General features: G+C 39.5%; 1 protein-coding gene across 5 annotated transcripts in view; it reads left to right on the forward strand.

The window, feature by feature from the left end:
• EPB41L4A (erythrocyte membrane protein band 4.1 like 4A) overlaps nucleotides 1–24202 on the forward strand; it is a 255882-nt gene that overhangs the window by 181200 nt on the left and 50480 nt on the right. For all 5 annotated transcript variants that reach the window (XR_009563443.1, XM_060296122.1, XM_060296120.2 and 2 more), the window contains exons 12-13: nucleotides 192–269; nucleotides 6400–6521. Coding sequence is in view for 4 of the 5 variants with exons in the window: in XM_060296122.1 (XP_060152105.1) it covers nucleotides 192–269; nucleotides 6400–6521 (200 nt within the window). In the remaining variant the exon portion in view is untranslated. The remainder of the gene's footprint in view (nucleotides 1–191; nucleotides 270–6399; nucleotides 6522–24202) is intronic.

Here is a 24202-nt window from a genome sequence, read left to right on the forward strand (position 1 = left end):
AAAATACTAGAATGTCAAGTATTAGCTTAAAAATAATCGATTATTATTCCTGCCGATATGTAGAATGAATAAAATATTTTGACTGTGTTAAGCAGTGTTGCACTGTTACATATTTCTACACAGCTTTTGCTCAAGTGTTGCATAAGTATAGTTGTGATTCTCTATCTAATTTTCTTTTAAAAATTCATTAGAATGCCAGAAAATGAATCAAATTCATTGTCAAGAAAACTCAGCAAGTTTGGATCCCTGAGTTATAAGCACCGGTATAGGTAAATGGCATTTTTTTTCCTCTGGGCTGTGTGTGGGGTGTGTATGAATAAATATTTAATGCAGCTGTCCACATACATGCATGCACATTAAAGTTTGTGATCAGATTTTTTCCTTATTTTTCCACAGTGCCAATGAATTTGATAAGCAATAGCAGTCTATTAAACTGTCTTGACAAAAATGATTTTCTAGGTTTAATTATTTAAATTCTACATTAGTTAGGTTAAGCTTAGGGTGTTTAGAATGTAGTAGAGCTTATTATCTTCAGAAATTCATTTTGATCCAGTTATCACTTATCTCTAATTATGTTGTGATTATGAAACAAAGTAGATATTCTGAATAGTAGTTTTTTGGTATTCTTGGGACATTCAGTTGATCCTCTATTGTAACACAATGTATACTTTATATCAGCGGTCCCCAACCTTTTTGGCACCAAGGACCGGTTTCGTGGCAGACGGTTTTTTCCATGGATGGGGAGGGGGTGGGTGGTGATGGTTTTGGGATGATTCAAGCACATTACAGTTACTGTGCACTTTATTTATATTATTATTACATTGTAATATATAATGAAATAATTATACAACTCACCATAATGCTGACAGGAGGTGGAGCTCAGGCGGTAATGCAGGCAATGGGGAGTGGCTGTAAATACAGATGAAGCTTTGCTCTCTCACCCACCACTCACCTCCTGCTGTGTGGCCCGGTTCCTAACAGGCCACGGGGGTTGGGGACCCCTGCTTTATATTATGGGTCAAATCAAATGTTTTCTGTAGCATAACGCCTACGTATAGTAATGCTAGCAAGTATATCTTAACTTTACAGAGCAGTTAGCAAGTAATGCTAGCAAGTATATCTTAACTTTAAGTGCCATGTATTGTGCTAAATGTATTCCATTTATTGCTTCATTTAATCATGGCAGTCTTATTAATGTTATCCTCATTAATATGTGAGGAAACTAAGGCTCAGAGACGACAAGTCACTTCTCAGGGAAACCCAGCTAGGAAGCAGTAAAGTGGGGTCCAATCCCTGGCAGTGGAACTCCAGAGCCCTTTCCTTTAACATTAGTCAGACTGTTAGCATGTTTCAGGAAAAGCCTGATTGTCCAGCAGTCAGGCAGGTGCCTGTGTCTTTTTGAAAATGGGAGCCTTCTGTGTTTTGAAAAAGAATTTGTTTTGTTTCAATTCATTCTGTTAAGTGGAGAGCCTGTGATGTGGAAAACAGGGTGTTAGGTACCCAGAGGTATGAAGAATTAGATCTCCCCATCTCTGCCTTCAGAGAGCTACAGTATTATTCAGGCAGTAAGGCGGTCCCAGACCCCATAAAACCCAAGCAGGGTGCAGAAATGGCACTCGGGAGGTGGGACAGGGTTCTGTCAGTTCCACTGGAGACATCACCAAATGAAATGCTTACTTAGGAGACTTAAAAAAAAATCCAGGTGAAGTGTTTGCAAGATGATATGCCAGATTTTAATTCCTCTCTTTGATGAACCACTTTTTTGTCTCGCTTGAAGCCAGAGATAATCAATAGAGGAGTGATTAATATTAAATGTTTAGTGCATTAATCTTTACATATTATTCTCTTGGATATTTGCTCATTAGCTGACTTAAAATAACACTTAAGTATTATTGTGTTATAGATGTTCTTGATATTTGTAGGAAAGTATTCGTTGAAATCTAAAAATTTAAACTGCAGGTTATCAAGTTTCTTCCCTAGATAGTGATATAATTACAGGAATTTAAGGAAAGAGTATTTACTTTTATATTGAGAAAAATAGCTCATAGTCAGTATTGGGGCTGTTCTTCCAGTTGGGGCATAACACATTTCAAGGGTTATAGAGTGAATGTGTAAATCTGTCTCTTTGTCACTGAAATGAAGCTAGTGAAAAAGCATCTGTCTTAATATTCTTACTGTTAAAAAATGTAATTATACTGTTTAATGTATGCTGTAGTTGGTTTCTACAAATTTACCCATACCTGATTTCTCAAATTTATTGAAATGCAAATGCTGTGGGAATTATTATTAGAAAGTTATTGGATTTTGCATATTGAGTATCATTTCTTCCACAAAAGTAATTAAAGATAACCTTTGCAAATTGGAAACTCTGCTAAATCCGTTCAGTTTTGTGGCTGGTGTTAACTGCTTGGTAAGTCTTAATGAAATCCAAATCTCAGTGTCTGTATGTAGGAAGCACTAACATTGCACCATCTCTGAAAGAAAGGTGTTTCATCCCACTGCCCAGAGCCAGGCTTACGCAGGATGGGTCTCTGACTGCTGGGTGGTCGCCAGCACATGGACTGTTAATTGGCAAAAGAGTAATAACAACCAAACTTTAATAAACATCATATGCCTGTTCCTTTATTTTGAGATGTTCTGGAGATATCTTGGAATGAAGGAAGAGCTCTGGAAACATAGGTAGCTCCTTCCTTTACCCTGTAGGCTTTTAGAGCATGGAGGATAACGAATAGCATAACCAGTGGCTGCGGTGTGTGAGTGTGGGTGTCTGTGTGTATAATTGTATATGTGTTTATAGTGGGATGTATGTGATAGAGAAAGACAGAATTCTAGTCTTTACTTTCTCTCTTGCATCTTAGGGCTTGCAGAATACCAAGGAGAATCCAACAGAAAAACTAGTCATTACTTAAGAGGGGAAAATTAGATAATTTTAGTGAAATGTGACAGGCAATCCTTTCAAAATTTAAAATTACATTTTGGGGAAAAGACTGAGCTTAAATCTGACAGTTGACTTCTTTTGTTGATTTATCATCAGTTACCAATAATCTGAAATAGAGATTGATTAAATCTTTGGTTAAATATTTCGTTGCACACTGCTCTCTCTTTCTCTTAAAAACTAATCTTGCCTCTACCTTTTGTTAAGTTTGTAGGGGACTCCTGGTTTTGATGAATGAATGAGTTGTGTAGAATTTATACTCTAGAAATGACACTTAGACCTAAGAACCACCCCTCAGGAACCTTGATGACCTTCTTGTAGAACTTAAATCACACGAGCTTTCCACATTTCATGAACTATGGAAGAGAGACCAAGTTCTCCTGAGAACCTCCTTTGTGTCAGGTATTTTCACCTGTGTTACTTTATTAAATCCATTCAGTGACCCATCAAAGGAGGTATCATATGCTCATTTCTGTAGACAAGAAATATGAGCCCCCCAAAAGTAAGGTAACTGAACTAAAGACCTTTAACCAGTAAGTGGCAAAGTTGGGATTTGAACCCAGGTGTCTTTCCTCTTGTTCTCTTCCTTCTACCCCACTGATGGCCGATTGTATCCTCACTTTGAAGCTGAAGGGCTGCTGGCAGTGCCTCATCATAGGATGGGAGTATGTGTGCCACAGCGTGAGGGGCAGGGAAGTGGGTGATCCTGGGGACAATGCTCTGTCCTGTCACTATGGAGAGCTGCCGGGTGTGTAAGAGCTCTTTCACCGACACTAAAAATCTCTACTGTTGTCAAGTGCTTTTTGCTACAAGAAAATACTAAGAATACCGTACAGAAGTATTTCTGCTAGGAAGTAGTCTGAACAAGTATAAATAAGGAAAATGAGGCTCTAGGAGATTTAAAAAATCAGCTGCTGAAGGCCACACACTTATAGCAGAGGTGCGTTTTAACCTGGGCTTGTAGCTTTAAACCAAATGGCTCTGCACTCTGTCCCTTTTCCCAGGCTGCCAAGCTGTGCCACACTGACCAGCTGGAGGACAGAAAGCTTGTTCCAGTCCCAGGTCCCGTACAGCTTGTGCAAGATCAGTTTATGTTTCTGGACTTTAGTTTTATGAATCTTGTGATATGATTTTCCCATTTCTCATTTATTCCTGAGAGAGAAACCATGAGGAAAAATTGAATAATAAAGTAAAATCTCATTATAAAATGCCTCAGTGGTCCACATATTATTGGGTTATGTTTTTAGGGCAAATATTTTTTCCTCTATGCAATGAAGTACATACTACCCAAGTCTTAGAGTAAGTTTGTTTTAAGTAGATGCTATCTTCATACTCCAAACCATTTCTAATAGTGGAATTTTGTTCTCTGTATAGAATTTTTTTAAGATTTTCAGGGGAGAGATGTTGCTATTTGTGTTACCTTATGTACTACCTTTAAAACAAATAGTTAAAACTGTAGAAATATTCTCAAATTGATTATTTTAAAAAAATTATTTACTTGTATTTAGTAAATAATTATATAATATTTTTATGTGCCTGGCATTGTTCTAGAAAATGTATAAATATTAATACTTAACATTCATGTTAAGCCTATGAAGTGGTCATTGGTATTATTCTTACTTTAGTAATGAGGAAATGGAGATACAGAGAGTTTGAGTAATGTTTCCCAAGGTCAGAGAGCTAGGATATGACATCGCTGGGATTTGAACCCAGTCTCCAGAACTTGTCTATTAACAATACATTAATATGTAAAAGAAAACAGCAAAATGAAAGCTGGTAAATGATAATTTTCTTATCAAATAACATTATTAGATTTTTATATATTTTCATTATATATAAGGAAAAAAAAAGTAGTTAAATTTCAAGTGAAAGAAAATCTCTCACAGTTTTCCCCCCTACTCCCTCCCCTCCCCCTGGTTTCCATGAAGTCTTGAATATGAAGTACATGGATGGAACCTGTCATTTTAATTCCTCATATCAAGTCATATCCTCACTTAGCCTGATGAGAAACTGCTTTTTATGAGTGTTTTGGGCCTCTCTTTATTTCTAATAAAAGTAGATGAGGTAGTAAGGAGGGGAAGCTTTCACAGAAGAATGTAGGAGGTGAATTTGGCTTTCTAAGTCTTATTTAGTCTCTTTTAGGGAGAGAGCCACCAATATATATTCTGTAAATGTAGGATAAATGGGATTTGTGGCCAATAAAAGACTATTTTTTCTTCCTATTAGGTGACTCTTAACTGTGGTGAATCAAAGTATTGATAGATAATTAGAAATGCATTTTCTCTGTACCTAAATGATACTTTCTGTCATGAAAGCCAGAGTTGTTCATTAGCTCAAATTCAGCTGTGGAATAAACTTTTCGTAGGATGAATGTTGACTGAAATATAGCAAATTAAATTACATAGTTCCTTGAGTAGCTTAGTTTGTCCCCAGGGAAAGCTCTCCCTGTTGCATCCTCACATACTCTTAAGGAAGCGGTACTGTGCATGGGGTTTTAGGCTGCTTTAAATCTTCCTGGGCACTTCCTGACTCAGGTGAAGTGGGCATAATCAATGGTTGATTGTGTCACAGGGTTCAGAGTGAAATCACACTAAGTGGTCCAATTGGGGAGGCTCTATGACTTGCCTTATAAGTACAGCACGGGGACATGTTGATTCACGTAGAATCATTGCCTTCTGTAGTTTAGCCCAACACAATTTCTTTACTATTTAGTTGTAGAGCTGGAAGACCATCAGCATCCTCTATTTCTAGCTTATCATTCTACTTAAATCAAAACCTAACTCCTCCTTTAATAAATCCTTTCTTTCCTGGTTCTCCCTCTGAAAGATCTTCCTTGTGTCGGCTGAAAAAAAGCTCAACACTAGAGCTGTGAGTTCAGTTTTATCTGGGGCTTACTGAGGACTAGAGGCTGAGAGAGAGCCTCTCAGATAGCTCTGAGGAACCGCTCCTAAGGGAATGCGTGCAGTCAAGCACACACCTCTGTAGAAGGTTGCTACTAGGAACGAGGAGCAGATGTCTCCGTTAATGCTTTTAGCGCTTTTCTAAGTATGAGAAGGTGCAAGAAACTGGGTTCATAAAATTTTCTCCTGAAAACACCTAACTATCTGAAGGCCTGTTCGGCCACTTTTTCCCAGCCTCATTCCTGATCTCTGTCCTGAACTCCTTTCAGAGTGTATTGAAGGTCAGCAACTTTAGTGGCTAGTGACTTCACTCTTGTAGAACCAGGTGGCGAGCGACATTCTTCAGTTGGCACTTCTGTCTCACCTAAATCTTTCCTATTAGAGTTTATTAGTTCCTTGGTTAACATTGCAGTGAGAATCAATTGAAAGCCCTGCATACTTATAACCTGTGTGAATCTGTGTTTTTTCTTCTCTCCATACACTGCAGATATTCTCCATGAGCTGTGGTGTAATTTTGTGGCTGTGTGGTTTTACTTGTGTTACTCAAAATGTTGTTTTTTCAAGTGGCAGGACAGCGTTACAAATGAGTCGAGATCTTTCTATTCAACTTCCCCGGCCAGATCAGAATGTGGCAAGAAGTCGAAGCAAGACTTACCCTAAGAGAATAGCACCAACACAGCCAGCCGGTAAGTCACAGAGCCCCCAACGCCTCATTGTAACCTTGTGTTTCCTTTTAGGCTCCTGGTGTAACATACACTTAAGTGGTGACTGTAGCCCTGGAGGTTTTTAATTGTTAACAGCATTTTTAATTTGACCCAGAAAATGTCCACGCAATCAGAAATTATTAATAAGCAGGCAGGTAAGCAAGTTGAATCCCCATAGCCTGCTTAATGACTATACTTAATAACTCTTTTTTGAAGGCATTAAATAAAACCTCAACTGCGTAATTTCTTAGTTTGGTGTAGCTGAGATTGGAATTGAAACAAATTCTTTGGCAAAAGTCTTAAAAAAAATACCGTTGACATAAGAGTCTGTAAAGAATTCAGCTCTTTGTTATCGTTGGTCTTTTATTGTGATCTATAATAAAGTGCATAAAGTATACATACTATATACCTATGCACATACACATAAGTGTATGTGTGTTTATATACATATATAAATATGTACGCAGGTGTGCACATGCACACACACACACAGTTTAACATAGCCTACAGCCCCAGAAGTCCCTGCTGTTTGCTTGGTCACATCCTCACCTTCTCCTCCCTCCCCAACCAGTGAAAACCTCTGTCTGACTGTGTGGTAATTATTTCTTTACTTTTCACTATAATTTTAGTACTTATGTAGGCTTCTCTGAACAAAGTAGTTTTTTTGCCTATTTTTAAACATTATATAATTGAATCAAGGAGTGTGTTCCTTTGTGTCTTGCTTCTATCAGTGTTATATGTAATATATACTAAAATGCATTCATTTTTCTTGCAGTGAGTTTTCTATTGTATGACAGCTCCTTATTCATTCTACTATTGATGGACATTTGGGTTATTCAGATTTTTTGTTTTTAATGCACACCACTTCTTTAATAAACCACCTCATCAGTCAGTTTCAATCCACGTTCAATGTTCAGAGCTCACGGAATTTTACTCTAAAGTGATCTTACTGACTTTGGTTTGTGGCTTGCTTACAGATCAGCCTTGTCTAACACTCTCCACCGGCTTTTCACATATATTATTTCACTTGAACCTCCCAGTAATCCTGTGAGGTAAAGCAAGGCAGACACTACGTTCCCATTTTACAGATGAGGAAGACATGATCCCAGTAGCTAGAAAGGGGTGGGGCTGGGACAAGAGGCCAGATCTCCTGGCTCTTTCTGCCATATTGTATGAAGAGAATGGAATTTTTAATAACAATAATTAACATCTGGGGGGTGGTGGTGGGATGAATTGGGAGATTGTGATTGACATGTATATACTAATATGTATAAAATAGATAACTAATCAAAAAATAACATCTGAACATCAAATGACAGTTGGCAAAGCATTATGACAGCTGTTGTTTCATTTAACCCTCATGACAAGCCTATGAGGAACGTGTTTTGAGTTTGCTCCACTGCTGCTGGCTGTGAGAATGTCACCTGACTTACAGTTTCTAAAGTGAAATTAAATCTGATTGTAGGTCCCCTCCTCTCACTGGGCTGAGAGGAAATTAAATTCTTTCTGATGGTTCTACAGTGGTAGAAATAAGACATGATTTAATTTTGCAGTGGGTTACCTGCCACATAAGTAATATTATCCCCATTTAGCTGATGAGGAAAACTAAGATTATAAAGGTAATTTGGCCAAGATTACATAATAAGCAGGTGACTTAGGACAGAAATTCTAGCTTTAACATTTAATATCTTTATCTTAATATTTTGTGATTATCTTTGAATATGATCAGTCTTAAATCCCATTTGGATCAAGTGCAATGTGGTATAATTGATAAGCAAACTTTCAGATCCTTTGCTATTTCTCAAACACCAGGCCTCATGAAATTATTTTGAGACCAACCAAGAATATCAAAAGCATTCCTCGTGTCAAGTCAACATTTCATTCCACTTGAGATGCTGGAATCACACGTGCTTTTTACACAGACCTGCTCAGGTTGTTCCTTTTCCTCTCCTCGTGCTCTTAGAAAAATATCTTCCTCTGTAACACTGTGTCTGTCTGTCTGTCTGTCTCTCCTTGGAAGCCGAAATTCCAGAAGCTGATTTATTTAGGGACAAGGGGTTTTGTTTTTGTTTCTCTCCTGGCTTATGTAGATCCAGCCAAATGCAGTTTTCACAGAGTAGCCTGGAACGGTACTGAGCCCTCGCGTCCGTCTCCCCTCCCCACTAGTGTTGTATTAAAACACACTCCCTCTAGGGTGGAGGCTGAGGAGCTGGATAATGCACAGCCCAGCGTGCTCGAGGGCAGCCTCTCAGCATCAGGCTGAGAATCTTTTAAAAAATGCAGCACATGTTATGCTTTGACTATTATAAAAATACATCCTCGCTTTAGGAAATTGAGGAACCTCAGAACTCCCCCTCCCCTGCAAAAAGAATATCTTTCATGTTCAGTTCCATTCTCTTAGCGCTAACACTATTTTATATAGCCTGCTGGTCATTTGCATATCTTTTCTGCAAAAATGATATAGCGGTGTTTTTATTTACTTTTTTATTTAATAACATATCATGAATATGTTCTAACAAGTTTTAAGTGTTCTTATAGAGCACCATTTGAATGTCCAAATAATTTTCTGCTGCATAGATGCATTGATGTGACATAATTTATTCAACCAGTCGTTAGTTTTTGGATATTTAAGCTGTTTCAAAATTTGAAAAATATAACTCTAACTAAAGTGAATATTTTTGTAGTGATATCTCTAAGTATTCATGCTGATTTATTGTATGTATTTTAAATAATGGTATATTTTTATAATTTTTACTAAAAAAAGAGGATCACACAGTGCTGTGTTTAAAAACTGAGACTGCTGTATGTACATTTCACTTTGGTTTTGAATTACTTTTGAAGCCTGTGTTCCACAAAACTGTGTTCTGGGGACCCAGAGATGACCCTGCCCTTGACAGCATGATTGTCCTGGGTGGGGAAGGACCATTTAGCAATGCCTGTGATGCAGAGTTATTTCAGTTGCTGTCATGCACATATGAAGAATGCTCTGGGGGCAGGGATAATGTTGTTCTATGTTTATTTGAATGTTACATATTCTTTTTTTTTTTTGGTTGTGCTGAGTCTCAGTTGCGGCAGGTGGGCTCCTTAGTTGAGGCTCATGAGCTCCTTAGTTGTAGCATGCAAACTCTTAGTTGCAGCATGCATGTGGGATCTAGTTCCCCGACCAGGGGTCAAACCCATGCCCCCTGCATTGGGAGGTGGATCCTTAACCATTGTGCCACCAGGGAAGCCCCTGAATGTTACATATTCTTTTTCCTCTAATTCGAATGTACTCTGCTTTGAGCCTCAGTTGAACCCAGCTGGTAGAGAGACCCAGTCTCTAAGGTCATGGTGGGGTTCAGACTTGGAGTGGAACAATTGAAGAGGGTGCTCTTGTCTTCACCTGCATCAGTCACTCTGTGCTCCTTATCCCACCTAGCAGGTCCCATTAAGCAGGGCAATTCTGTGTGAATCTGGGCCACTGTGAGTATGGGAGGGGAGGGGTTATTGGTAAGCCTGGAGCCTCCTGTGCTTAGGGTCAAGCCTGCCCCTTTAAGGCTCCGCTGTGGCGGGTGGTGGAGGGGAGTGGCCTGTAGGTCCCTAGGTCACTGTAGCCCTCAAGCCTCCATCTCCTTCCCCACCAAGCCTTTTCTGCCACTCCAGGCAGCTCCTCCAGCCCTGTCACTTGTGATTCCCACACTCTCAGCTCCAGAGCAGCCTCCTTGCTCCAAAGCTCCCTGTTCCTGAGATTTGTTCATGGGTGGCTGGGCAGGAAAGGAACAATAGCTCAAAACGGTAGTTTTTTTTTTTTTTCTAATTATTTTTTATTGACCAAAGAGAAGCAAAAGTATTACCTTACTAAATATTCCTGCCACAATTACTTAAATTTTTATTTGAAAATTTTGACAATTAAAATGGTAGAAAGCTTATTTTAAAACGTAGAAAAAGTTTATTTTATTAGATTGTACTGTGTTTGGCAAAAATGGAGTTGTGGTTTAAAAAGAAGATAGATTAAAAAAAAAAAAAAACAACTCTAATGAGGCCAGCTATGAATTTTCATAAATTGAATTCTGGTAGGCTCTCTAAAATAAAACTTTAGAGCTATACAATTCCAAGAGTCATTGGCATAAATTCTCACCTCTCATTTAACATTTATAGATACTAAAAAACAAGTTGTGATAGAAAGGAGACTTTAGCTTTTTGTTAGTTTATATCATTAATTTATACTACATGACTTGTAACTTTAGAAGACGTTATTTTGTTTCTTCTGAAGTTGAAGTAATTCAGTTAAACTTGATGACTACTGCCCTTAACCTGCATCTCAGTTCTCTGCAACTTTAAAAAGCCTGTGTTTTTATTTCTCAGTCAGGAATAATAAATGCCCTGGTAGCTCAAAAGCCATTGTGTTTAGAACCCACCAAGATTAGACCTTGGCACCTCGATGAGGAAGCGCATTCCAGAGTCAGGAGCCCTGCACCCAGCCTGCCTTCTGCCCCACCCCCACCCCACCCCAGAGGAGTTCAGCGCCAGGGCAGGCAGCCAGAGCATTCCTCCAGATCTGCTCGGCAGAGGAGCTTGGGGGTAAAGCAGGAGGCGAGATGGCAGGAAGGAAAAGTGCATATTTTGTACAGCCCTTTCTCTGACAAGCTCTTGGCAGCTCACAAAGGTGGGTTCCTGTCAGAAAAGAGTTTCTGCTGTAAGAAGACAGCAGTAAAGGCAGAATGTAAAGGCAGTAAAGACAAAATGTTTAGCTATAATCCATAATTAGCTGCAAGAAAAGTAATGGGTGAAACCATTTACAGTGGATAAACAATGCTGTGATTGTCTGATGCAGCATTTTGAGTTCTTAAGCATATCGTACTGATGAACAGAGAAATAAATAGTTGCAGTGTAGTCTTCAGACAACTGAAAAGCCGGTTCGGGTGACATTTTGGCATTCCCACTCTGAATCTGTGGAAGACGCTGCAGACACAATGCCCGAGGGATCCTGAAAGTGACTTGTGAGTGAGGATGGTTCGTGCCTGGTCTGGAAGCAGAGAGCTACTGCTCAGGCCAAGCCAGTGTTTCTGTGCAGGAGAGAGGACCCAGTGTTGCCAATCTTCCACTGTCTCAAGGGAAGCACGAAATTTAGATATTTATAGAAACTTTTCCAGAATTTTAAGTTTTGGCAATCGATTTCATTTTGAAGAACGTCTCTGTGTGCTAAATCAGACATTCCTAAGGGCCCAGTATGGCTTGAGGGCTGCCTCTTGAGAACCTCTGTTTGACAGAGCTGGTATGAATGGCCGATCCACCTGTCCTGGGGTCTCTATGGGTTTCTGCAGCATCCCCTGTGGAGGTCAGGTTCTACACTCCATGACTCCCAGCAGGAACACTTTGTAGTTGGTAGGTCAGTTGGCCAACTCTAGGGGATGATGGTGCCACACAGGTCTGAACCCCCTAGCAAATGATTCACACGTGGGTAGCTGACCGACATTTACTGGTGACCTGAGCTGGGTGTAGCCCAAAGCAGGAGAGACGGAGAAATGCTTTGACATAGCGAAGTACAGTTTCATCAGTTTGATGTAGTATAAAGCTCTGGGCTGCTGAGACATAGTAATGTCAAGAGAGTAATAATCACTTACTGAGCGCTTGCTCTGGTGGGCACATTGTGTCAGACATGAGGTCAGCAGAAACCCAGCTTGGCTTGTGGCGATCAAAAATAGATTTTAAAAAATCATTATTTTTTTTAATGCAGACAAAAGGCAAGCTATGTGAGTAGAGACTGGCATATCAGACTGAGCTACATCTGAGAAATCTGGGTTCAGCCTCAGTCATCCCTGTACTGTGTAGTGTGATGAAGTCACTTAACCAGGCTGAGCCTCAGTTTCTTTATGGGTCCAGTGGGGGTATTACTTCCTGCCTCACGGGTTGTTGTCATGCGGGATGGTGTCTGCATTGGGCACAGCATCGTGTCAAGAACGTGGAGGGGCTTGGTACACTTCAGTTTCTTTCTCCTAAATCAAAAGGAGTCTTTCTCTACATAGTGTGGACCAGCCTGTGAGTCCACCTGAGAGTCTTTGAATTATATTTACCATACAGCATCAACTTCACATACAAAGGATAATATAATTATATGAGGGAGGTGTGGCCTTTTATGATTGATGGGTGGAGAGAGTCATTCAAGTGCAGAGAATGGGCTTTGGAAAGACGTCAGTTACCCCTGATTTATTCTAGAAGATTGGGTATAAACAAGTATGAGGGAAGTAGGCGAGTCAAAGGGCCCCCTGTGTGTAGGTTTCTCCTTTCCTGCCTGCCTGAAGATCTCTGGGTACACAAGGGCAGCTGTTGTCAGGCAGTATTGGGAGCCCAGAGTTGGGTATCGTCCTACTTAACCTGTTCCTACTTCCCAGAGTAATCATTTTTCTCACCTTATTTTTACCCCTACTCTGTGCTCACCACTCTCTAGGCGCTCTAGCACCACTGGGATAGTCTATGGCTATGAATTGGGAATAACAAACGCATTACAGTGAATCCATAATAATGATGAGACTGTATGCTTGTTTTAAAGTTCACATAGTTAATCATTTCATCTTCTGTATAAGGTGGTTTTCCCTATTTGAGGTAATCAGGTACTAGGCCTATCCAAGTCCACTTTTCATGTCAGGCAGGCAGTGGAAACAGAAGACAAAGGGCTAAGCTGAAAGGGCTCGGGGAGGGAAGCAGAGTTGTTGAATGAGGAGTAAACAGAAGCTGGGGCTGTGGATCTGTGATTTCATAAGTCAAGTCCCAACCTCAATAAGCTGTTAGATCAGCAACCTCACTTCTGCAATATGAGCAGGCCTGTTGCTGTGTTTGTCATCACAGAGACTGAAAACTACCTAAATGTCCATTAGTAGGGAACTGGCCTAATGAAATAATAGATGTGTACCCCTAGGAAATACCATGTGTCTCTTAGAAGAAATCTGAGGGCAGGATTTGACGTTGTGTTGGTCCGATTCTATAGTCCCACCACGTCGGCCTTGAAAGGTCAGATCCCCTGAGGAGCTCCACAAGGCAGAGGAATGTTAATGACCAACAGTCATTGAGCATCACTGCATGCCAAGTGCTGTACTAGGCACATGCAGATAGTATCTCCCTCATTTCTTTTAGAAGGGTGCTGTGACTCTCAGTGTAACAGGTGAGAAGACAGAGGCAAGGACTTGCCCAGGGCCCCAGAGCTGGAATATGATCCCAGGTCAATTAGAGTCTGCGACGTGGAGAGGAGGAACAAAAAAGAATGTGATAAATTTGTGTCAATATGGAAGGATATCCAAGAGATAGTATAAGCAAGAAAAAAAAAAAAAAAGCCGGGGTGGGGGCCAGCAGCATGTAATATGCTCCCATTACATAAAAATACAATCAAAAAGAGAAATCAGAAATCCGGAGTGGGAGAGAGATTTATTTTTACTCTGTATTCTTTCATAGCATTTGTGTTTTTACCATTTTGTACTTTAACAAAGCCCTTCAGATACTTGTCATGAATGCCTTAAGTTCACAAGATGATTTCAAATGTCTGTTCAAGTTTCCAGATGAGGACACTGATATTATGCTAGGAAGCATGCATCATAATTTATGGAAAAAGTAATAGAACGATACGAGACAGATCATACAAATTCAAATGTTAGGATTTCTACTGTGCTGTTACAGATACAGCTCAAGTCTTCAAGGCAAAGGGCATAAGACATTTTCATATCTGTACATTTATTATTTTTATTTTTATTTTTTTTTCATATCTGTACATTTAAACGTAGGCCTTAAAGTGTAGGAGATTGCACTGTAGATCCTCGAGTCAGAGCATGCTTTGTTTCAAAGGAGGAAGACTCATGTAGGACCCACAGTCCTTGGATTAGATGAAATAGAGGACAATCACTTTGTGTTGTAGGCAAGGAAACTGAAGCCCAGAGAGGTGAAATGATTTGCAAGTGTAGCAAGTTCTGGAACCTGGAGGGTATCTGGATGAGAATCATTAGGCACTGTGAGGAATGTCTGGAAAAAGACAGTGACGTAATAACTCTCACACCTATTGGGCACTTGATGGGTATTGTGAAGTTTTTGCATGTTTGTCCTCTCTAGGTCAGCTGAAGACAGGAAGGGAAGAAATTAGTAAAAATTGTCCTACAAGGGAATTGGAGCAAGACATTCTGACCAAGAGTTGTTATGTGGGTAGTTTGGGACAGGATTTCTAGAAAATTTAGGAGAGTGTTAACTTTGTTTTCGAAAGAGTGTGATTGTGACTGTCCTCCTTCAAACCTGATAAGTCAGAATTAGGTGATCAACTGAGGTGTGGTCCAAATCTGTGACGTCACTTTCTCTTCACCCTAAGAACTCCTGCAACTGATTATATAAGCCTTTGCATTGAGAAGGCATGTGGTACAGTGGCAGGAAACAAACAAACAAACAAACATGTACCTGACTTGAGTAGACTTGAATTCCTGGTCTAACTCGGCTGTGACTTGTAACACATCATTCAACATGCTGAGCTTTCACCTCATTGTCCATAAAGTGAAGCAATTCTTTTGGTAAACCTGTGGGAAGGTGGGTGGTATCCTCATCTTACACATGAGGAAACAGTAGCCCAGAAACATTGAATACTTATTCAAAGTTACACAGATAGTAAGAGCAGCAGCAGGGTTTGAACCCAGGTCTTTGGAATATTAAGGCACATCCTTGGAAAGTGAATGGAAAACAAAAAAAGTGAAAGTTGATTTGAAAGTAAGTATACATCCTCTGGTTTTCCCACAATTGTGTGATTCCTTTACTTCACTAGATCTGCTTGTTTCAGCAGATATTCTTGAAGATAATGCATTTACAGAGGAGCAGCAAGTCAGTCTGATTTTATATCAAGTCATTTTTTTAAGAAAATATTTAAGTTCTTTGGGACATTTTACCCATGAAAGAGGGGAAATGGCAGTAACTGTGTTAATGCAAGGAGCATTAGGTTAGGTCACAGAGTCGGGTGTATGGTTTGTTCAAGGCTGTCTTCCTTTGTTGACACCCTTTTCTATTCTGCCTTGAAGCTGATGTTTATTTTCATTCTGTAAAAAATGTCTTAATATATGGCAAGCTGGTTAGATTTTCTCTAAAAAGTTAATGATTCCACTCTTTCTGGGAGTGTTTAGCATTCCATGCATAGCTATCAAAATTAAAAAAGCACGCAAGGCTAAAGGCGTATTGTATATTCCAGTTAAATACCATACCTTTAGTGAGTTATCATAAATGACACTTTTTATCCCCTTTACCTTCTCATTCAACAAGAATTTATTGAGCGCTTCTTTGGCATAAGACCTGTGATGTTGTAATTAATAATAAATAATCATTTGATGAAATTAGAACACTTACACCATACATAAAAATAAACTCAAAATGGATTAAAGACCTAAATGTAAGGCCACACACTATAAAACTCTTAGAGGAAAATGTAGGCAGAACACTCTATGACATAAATCACAGCAAGATCCTTTTTGACCCACCTCCTAGAGAAATGCAAATAAAAACAAAAATAAACAAATGGGACCTAATGAAACTTCAAAGCTTTTGCACAGCAAAGAAACCATAAACAAGATGAAAAGACAACCCTTAGAATGGGAGAAAATATTTGCAAATGAAGCAACTGACAAAGGATTAATCTCCAAAATATATAAGCAGCTCAATATCAAAAAAACAAACAACCCAATCCAAAAATGGGCAGAAGACCTAAATAGACATTTCTCCAAAGAAGATATACAGATTGCCAACAAACACATGAAAGGATGCTCAACATCACTCATCATTAGAGAAATGCAAATCAAAACTACAATGAGGTATCACCTCAAACCAGTCAGAATGGCCATCATCAAAAAATCTACAAACAGTAAATGCTGGAGAGGGTGTGGAGAAAAGGGAACCCTCTTGGCACTGTTGGTGGGAATGTAAATTGATACAGCCACTATGGAGAACAGTATGGAGGTTCCTTAAAAAACTAAAAATAGAAAACTACCATATGACCCAGCAATCCCACTACTGGGCATATACCCTGAGAAAACCATAATTCAGAAAGAGTCATGTACCACAATGTTCATTGCAGCACTATTTACAATAGCCAGGACGTGGAAACAACCTAAGTGTCCCTCAGCAGATGAATGGAAAAAGAAGATGTGGCACACATATACAATGGAATATTACTCAGCCATAAAAAGAAACGAAATTGAGTTATTTGTAGTGAGGTGGATGGACCTAGAGTCTGTCATACAGAGTGAAGTAAGTCAGAAAGAGAAAAACAAATACTGTATGCTAACCCATATATATGGAATCTAAAAAAAAAAGTGGTTCTGCAGAACCTATGGGCAGGACAGGAATAAAGACACAGACATAGAGAGTGGACTTGAGGACACGGGCAGGGGGAAGGGTAAGCTGGGACGAAGTGAGAGAGTGGCATTGACATCTATACACTACCAAATGTAAAGTAGATAGCTAATGGGAAGCAGCCACGTAGCACAGGGAGATCAGCTCGGTGCTTTGTGACCACCTAGAGGGGTGGGATAGGGAGGGTGGGAGGGAGACGCAAGAGGGAGGGAACATGGAGATATGTGTATATGTATAGCTGATTCACTTTGTTATACAGCAGCAACTAACACAACAATGTAAAGTAATTATACTCCAATAAGGACATTAAAAAAGTAATAATAAATAATCATTTGGCCTTCATCCCCATTTCTGGCACAGAGCTCCTAAAACACTTGGAATTTCCTAAGTGATAAGAGCCCTAAAGGTGAAAGGAGCATCTTTTGTTATTCATAACAAGCCCCTTTTAACCACACCTGAATTTATGGTAATGAGATGACTTCTGGAAAGCCCCAAACAAGGAGGGGGCGCTTGTTGCCAGGGAAACTAATCTTGAATAGAGGGTTGGAAACTTCAGTCCCATTCCTTGATTTCTGGGGAGGGGAGAAGCACTGGAGGTTGAATCACTCACCAATGGCCAGTAATTTCATCAGTCATGCCTATGTAATTGATTTCATCAATCATGCCTAGGATTTTTTTTTTGTAATAAAAACTTAGAAAGGATGGGGTTCTGAGGGGTTGATGAACACGTAGATCTAGATGTGGAAAGAGTGGCGTGCTTACAGCATGGAAGTTCTATGCCCCTTTCCATGTATCTTGCTCTGTGCATCTCTTCGTCTGGCTGTTTCTGAGTTACATCCTTTTATATATAATAAACCAGCAATCTAGTAAGTAACTGATTGTCTGAGTTCTGTTAGCTGATTTAACAAATGAATTGAATCTTAGGAGGGGGTCTTGGGAACCTCTGATCTATAGCCTGTTGGTCAGAAGCACAGGTGGCAACCTGGACTTGTAACAGGTATCTAAAGTGAGGGCAGTCTTGTGGGGCTGAGCCTTTAACCTGTGGGATCTGACACTACCAGGTAGATAGTGTCAGGATAGAGCTGAATTGCAGGATACCCAGTCAGTGTCTGCTGAGAGTTGAAGAATTACTTGATGGTGCTGGAAAAAACACCCAGTGCAGACCCTATTCCATGGAGCATGGGAAATGAATAAAACTTGGCCCCTGATCTAGAGGAACTTCATCATATAGAAAGACTACAGCAGTTATTTAGCACTTGCTAAATGCCAAGCACTGTCTAAACGCTTTCTAGAAATTACCTAATGTAATCCTCATATCCACTATGTAAGGAGTTGGTGATATCTCCATTCTACAGATGAGAAAACTGAGACCCAAAGAGGTTTAATAACTTGTCCAAGATCACACAGTGGGTAAATTGGCAGAGCTGAGAAACATATTTGGGTTTGTATGACTTGTATGCTTAACCACTGTCAGACTGAAGAGGTAGAAACTGAAATACGGGCACACGTGTCAGGTGTCGTGGATTGGAGCAAGGAAAGTTGTAAGTGTCCAGGAGGATAGTTTGCTTATGGATAAATGTGTAATCCATGATGCTGTTGTGAAGGAAGCGGATTTTGAAGGACGGGTGGATTAGGAAAGAAGATTTCGAACTGAGTGTGCAGCTCCTGGTGGGGAGGAGATACAAGAGGTCTTCCAAAGGGTTATGTGGGCCCAGGCAGTTTTGATAGAATCAATTTCCAGATTCTCTTTCCTCAGAGCAGTCTGCCTGTGATAGTAGGCTTGCCCCTTCCCAATGGACGTTTTCCCATTTTCTAAAAGAAAGGCAGACGTTTTTCCCATTCCGAATCTGTTACACTGCTTTGCCTTTAAATGTTAAACCTCCTGGGTTGGTGTTGGGAGAGTAAAATGATCTTAATTGTCAAGTGACACATCCTTGCATGTCATTTTCTCATTTTGACTTTCACCAAAATTGGTGGAGGACCCAACTGATTTGCCACCTGATAGAAAATTCAAAATAATTTTAGGTAATATATCACTACTTGTAGAGTTATAGGTCTACATGTAACTCTTAGAAGTTCTTTGGGACACTGGTGATATCTTTATAACAGAATACTTAACAGAATAATATAAATCTCTACTTAATGCGAACAGGGTTTCTCAGCATTGAAAATCTATCTGAATAAAAATAAGGCAGAATTGTTGCTAAACTGTTTCATTTTAGCACAGAATATTCTTGAATGGGTAGATCCATGTAATCATTGGGAAAACAAAACTACCCTGTTTATCTCATTAAGAATTACTTTTCAATAAAAACTTACTTTTTATATTTAATAATTATTTATCAGCATTCATATGGTATGCTATTAATAATTGTAATGATAACTTGGTTCAGAAAAAATTTTTACCACGTAGAGCTTTATGGTCATGGGAAATAAAACTTTTACCTTATTTCTATTTTATTTTTGTCACAGAAGTAAGATAGAGTGATGAATAAAAACTTTCAAGTATAAAACATATTACTTTGGGATACATTTTTGCAGAGGAGATGGAATTGAATTGCAACTACAAGAGAAACATTCTATGAAATTTCCAAATGCTAAACTCATTTAATCTATTTTTAAAATGAATGACTGGGTATCAAATTTCTATGGTATTTTATTACACTGGTTATATTCAAGAAAGTCATGAAACAGTTACATTTAATTAATTAATTGATTTTTTTCAGTTTTTTTTTTTTTTTTTTTTGTGGTACACGAGCCTCTCACTGTTGTGGCCTCTCCCATTGTGGAGCACAGGATCCGGAAGCGCAGGCTCAGCGGCCATGGCTTATGGGCCCAGCCGCTCCGCGGCATGTGGGATCCTCCCGGACCAGGGCACGAACCCGTGTCCCCTGCATCGGCAGGTGGACTCTCAACCACTGCGCCACCAGGAAAGCCCATTTTTTTTCAGTTTTAATATTTTTATTGAACTATAGTTGATTTACAGTGTGTTAATTTCTGCTATACAGCAAGGTGATTCAGTTATACATATATATATATAAATATATATTATTTTTTATATTCTTTTCCATTATGGTTTTTTATAGGATATTATATGTAGTTCTCTGTGCTGTACGGTAGGACCTTGCTGTTTATCTCTCTTATATATAAAGCTTATACCTGCTAACCAACCTCCCACTCCATCCCTCCCCCAGCTCCTTCCCCCTTGGCAACCACCAGACTGTTCTCTATGAACATAGAGATTGGAAACAGTTACATTTTAAAATGTCAATATTTACTGTATGCTGCAAATGGCATCCTTTGGTACTATTTAAACTTTTGATGCAAAATGTTAGATAGCATCTTACAGACATGCACTGAGGTACATCATTTTTCAAATTCTTTTAGTGAGTACTTGTGTAAAAAGCTTAAAGAACTCCGAGTTAAGGCCTCCTAGATATGAACTCAAATATGGAAGCAGAAAAAACCAAAAATTTTCTCAATTTTGCCTGAGTCAAATAAGCCTTTTTAAAGTGATCTTTACACACAATTATATGTTGTATTTGTATATACTTAGTATACTACTGTAATTACATCAAATAAAACCTCTAGAGCAGTGGCCTAGCGCACTCCTCTGGAACAGAACCGACTTTAGGTCAGGTGTGGAACTGTCCACCTGTCCTAGACCAAGTGAGAATAAATGGGGGGCTTGAGAAAAGATGGCTGGAGAAGGTTTGTGGTATGTTGCTCTAAATTGTGTCGCTGATGGGGGTTGGGGGTGGTAGGCTGGGGGGGAGTACAAGAGAGTACTGGGATAGGATGTGAGCGTTTATTCCGTTTTATTCCCTCAAACTGTGTCCTCCTATCACAGGAAGAAAGAACTTGATATCTAAGAGATTTGCCACACTTCCTGCTTCCAGCCAACCATTCACAGAGAGGTGTTGGCATTGGGCCTAGGAGGGCTGAAAGGAAAGATGGGCTCCCCTCTGCTGTTAGTGCATCTGGCAGCCCCTCAAGCATACGCAGGTGTAGATCACAGGTTCTTCAGTTGGTACAGCCCTTTTGTTCTACTCTGAGGGCCTGAAGTTCTTCAGCTGGTACAGCCCTTTTGTTCTACTCTGAGGGCCTGAAGTTCTTCAGTTGGTACAGCCCTTTCGTTCTACTCTGAGGGCCTGAGGGAGTAAACAGATGCTGAGAAGGGCTTTTCTTGGTTTTGAACCTGGCCTTCTGACCTGCAAGGAAGTGTGTTTGCGACCATCTCTCAGTGTGTGTGCCTCTGTAGCTCGGGCAGAGGATGAAGTGCTTTCATCTCATGCTCCCAAGTTGACCGTTTTGGTCATGAGGAAAGCAGAGGGATCCAGGAGAGTGCTGCATCAGGGAAGAAGAAATTGGAAGCAGACCAACCAGGGAAGGGATCTTTCGTGCATAGACATATTTTCCTAGCATCTTTCTCATCTGCACCCACTCTTTATAATCTACCCTACAGCTTTCTAGTAGAATGCCTTGTTTGATCCTGCAGTTGACATGTAGCAAAATCAGTGTCTTAAAAGTCTGTATGTTTATGGTAAAGAAGTAACTGTTTAAATATCACCCTTGGGATATTTGAATACAGAAACAGAGAAGCAGGCTGCCTCTTTGGGATGAATGGGCTGATGTCAGGCATTTGAACTTTAAAAAATTAGCCACTGGACACTGAAACACTTTTATTTTCCAAATCGTGTGTTTTGAAATTTAATTGTGTTTTACGTAATTTCATGAGTGTCAGTTCTGCCAAATATAAAGCCTTTCATGATGATAGGGAAAAAAAATGAATATATGTGAGGTTTCCTTGGTCATTTTACTGTTTGACTGTAATTCATCGTGTTAGAAAAATATGTTTTATTTTTGCTAAGTTGCTCTACCATCTGCCATTTTTTTCATAGTAACCCAGTCTAAAGTTGGTGAAACCAAGGCAAAGTGATTTTGTACTATCAGTGTGAAAATGAGAGCTAAAATGTATTTCCAGTTATTAGCTCATTCTTAATTCATGAATGTCACATTTCTTCTGATAAGTCATTCTGGGTCAGATAATATGAAATCAGATTGTCTTTACTGAAACCTAATAATCTGTTGTACTGGGAATAGTTAAAATCTGTCCTGATTATTTGTCTCAAGCATCAGATACAGTGTTTTAAAAACATAGATCAGAAAAGAAAATGAAAATAAGTGAGATGAAATTTAACCTAAAAGTTTACAAATGTATCATATTTGAGAGTTTTAAAAATGAAATCATGTATATATTACAATGCAGCTTAACTTATTGGCTATTTGTTCTTCTCCCCATTTAACAGAAGAAGGCACTCTCTTTTTTCTTTTAATGTCACACGTTCATCCTCCATGCCTACTCTGTAAATTCAAAGCAATGGCAATTTAAATAACATCAATCATTTAAGGTTGACAGGTGTAAAACTGAGCTATGAACTTTATGAAACTCATAATACTATTTAAATGCAAAGTGTTTTTGTAATTGAACATCCCTATGGATTCAGCACCACATCTTGAAATCTTGACATCACCGGTTGACTTTTAAGAATTGCCCCCAGACCAAGTAGCTAAACAGATCCTGGGAAAGTTGATTCTGTTTCAGACAGCCACTCTTCTTGATCCAAAGGCGAGGGTCACTTAGGATGAGGGCGCTCAATCGTGAACAGAGCCAAACCACACAATAGCCTGGTCGTGGTCCGGTGCACACAGGCTGGAATCATTTGCGTATAGGGTGTTAAAAAATTAACAGACAAGACCATGGAGCTATGGACACTGGCACTGCACTGCTGCCTAACTGGTAGGGAATTGTGTGCACCCGTATTAAGCTGTAGTGTCTAACAGTCCAGAGACAAAAATGATCACAGGTCATGAGCTAGATTTGGCTTCTTAATAAACTATAGCAGTCTCCTGATAAACTTATTCTTCCACGTGTGACCAGTCTCATGAATAAAGCCCTTTGTCTCTTCCCCTGCCCGGGCCGTGCCGTGCAGCATGCAAGATCTTAGTTCCCCGACCAGGGATGTTCCCTTGCCCCCTGCAGTGAAAGCGCAGAGTCTTAACCACTGGACTGCCAGGGAAGTCCCAAGTCCTTTGTCTTTTTAGTGTGAACAATATGGAAAGTGAACTGGATGCTTCTAATTCTAACTGGTCTTGCTAGTGTTGATATTTTATGTAAAATAAAATACAGGTTAACCTAAGAGCCTTAGTAACCACATGTCAATAACTGACCTTTGTTGTAGGTAATCTGTGACTTTCATTTAAAAGAGTAGAAAAGAATTGCATGCTATGGTGGAAAGCTGCTTTTAAAGCTCTAAGAAGTAGCCCAGGCTTGTAGGATGTGGTGCATGTCATCTCTCATCCTGAATTTCCCATACGGCCACATCCAGATATATATATTTTTTTGTCTTGGTTTTGACACATTTTAAACATAATATCATTATCCTGAATTTTCCCTTCAAGTGGAAAAAATAGTAGAAACAGAAATACATCCTCTATAATAACAGACCTTCACTGAGTATCACCATGTATAAGACACTGTGCTGGCAATCACGGGAGCACAATGATATGTCCTTCATTTTATTAAGATTTTGAGGGCCTATTCACTTTTACTAATAATTTTAAATTTTAATAATTTCATTATGTGTATTATTAATATTTTATGAGATATGTACATGATAATTTGTGTTTCTAGATATTTTAAATGGAAAACAACTGTTTGGCCTTATCTGAAAGGAAGAGTTACAGCAAATGGAGTGATTGTGTAGTGTAGGAAAATTTCCCTTAATGTTTTATATCTTGACGTGGGTAGTAGTTAAATAGCTGTTCACTTTATAATAAATTTGTTAAACTGTTCATATATGTATGTTATATTCTTTTCTGGTGGTCCATTATAATTTACAATGAAAAAGGAGTGGTGAAAAACGATTTCTTCAGCCTCAAAATTTCTCCTGGAGCAACGCCTGAAATTCCGTTGTTATCAGTTAATTATTTTAGTTAATATTTGACTCTTCCTTTTTCTCTTTAAAATGGAACTATGGGACTTCCCTGGTGGCGCAGTGGTTAAGAATCCGCCTGCTAATGCGGGAGACGTGGGTTCGATCCCTGGTCCGGGAAGAACCCACATGCTGTGGAGCAACTAAGCCTGTGCACCACAACTACTGAAGCACATGCACTCTAGGGCCCGCGTGCAACAACTACTGAGCCCGTGTGCTGCAATCACTGAAGCCCACGCTCCTTGAGCCTGTGCTCCGCAACAACAGAAGCCACCACAATGAGAAGCCCGCGCACTGCAGCGAAGTGTAGCCCCTGCTCACCGCAAC

Source organism: Globicephala melas, chromosome 3 (genome assembly GCF_963455315.2).
Source record: "Globicephala melas chromosome 3, mGloMel1.2, whole genome shotgun sequence".
NCBI classification, from domain to species: Eukaryota; Metazoa; Chordata; class Mammalia; order Artiodactyla; family Delphinidae; genus Globicephala; species Globicephala melas.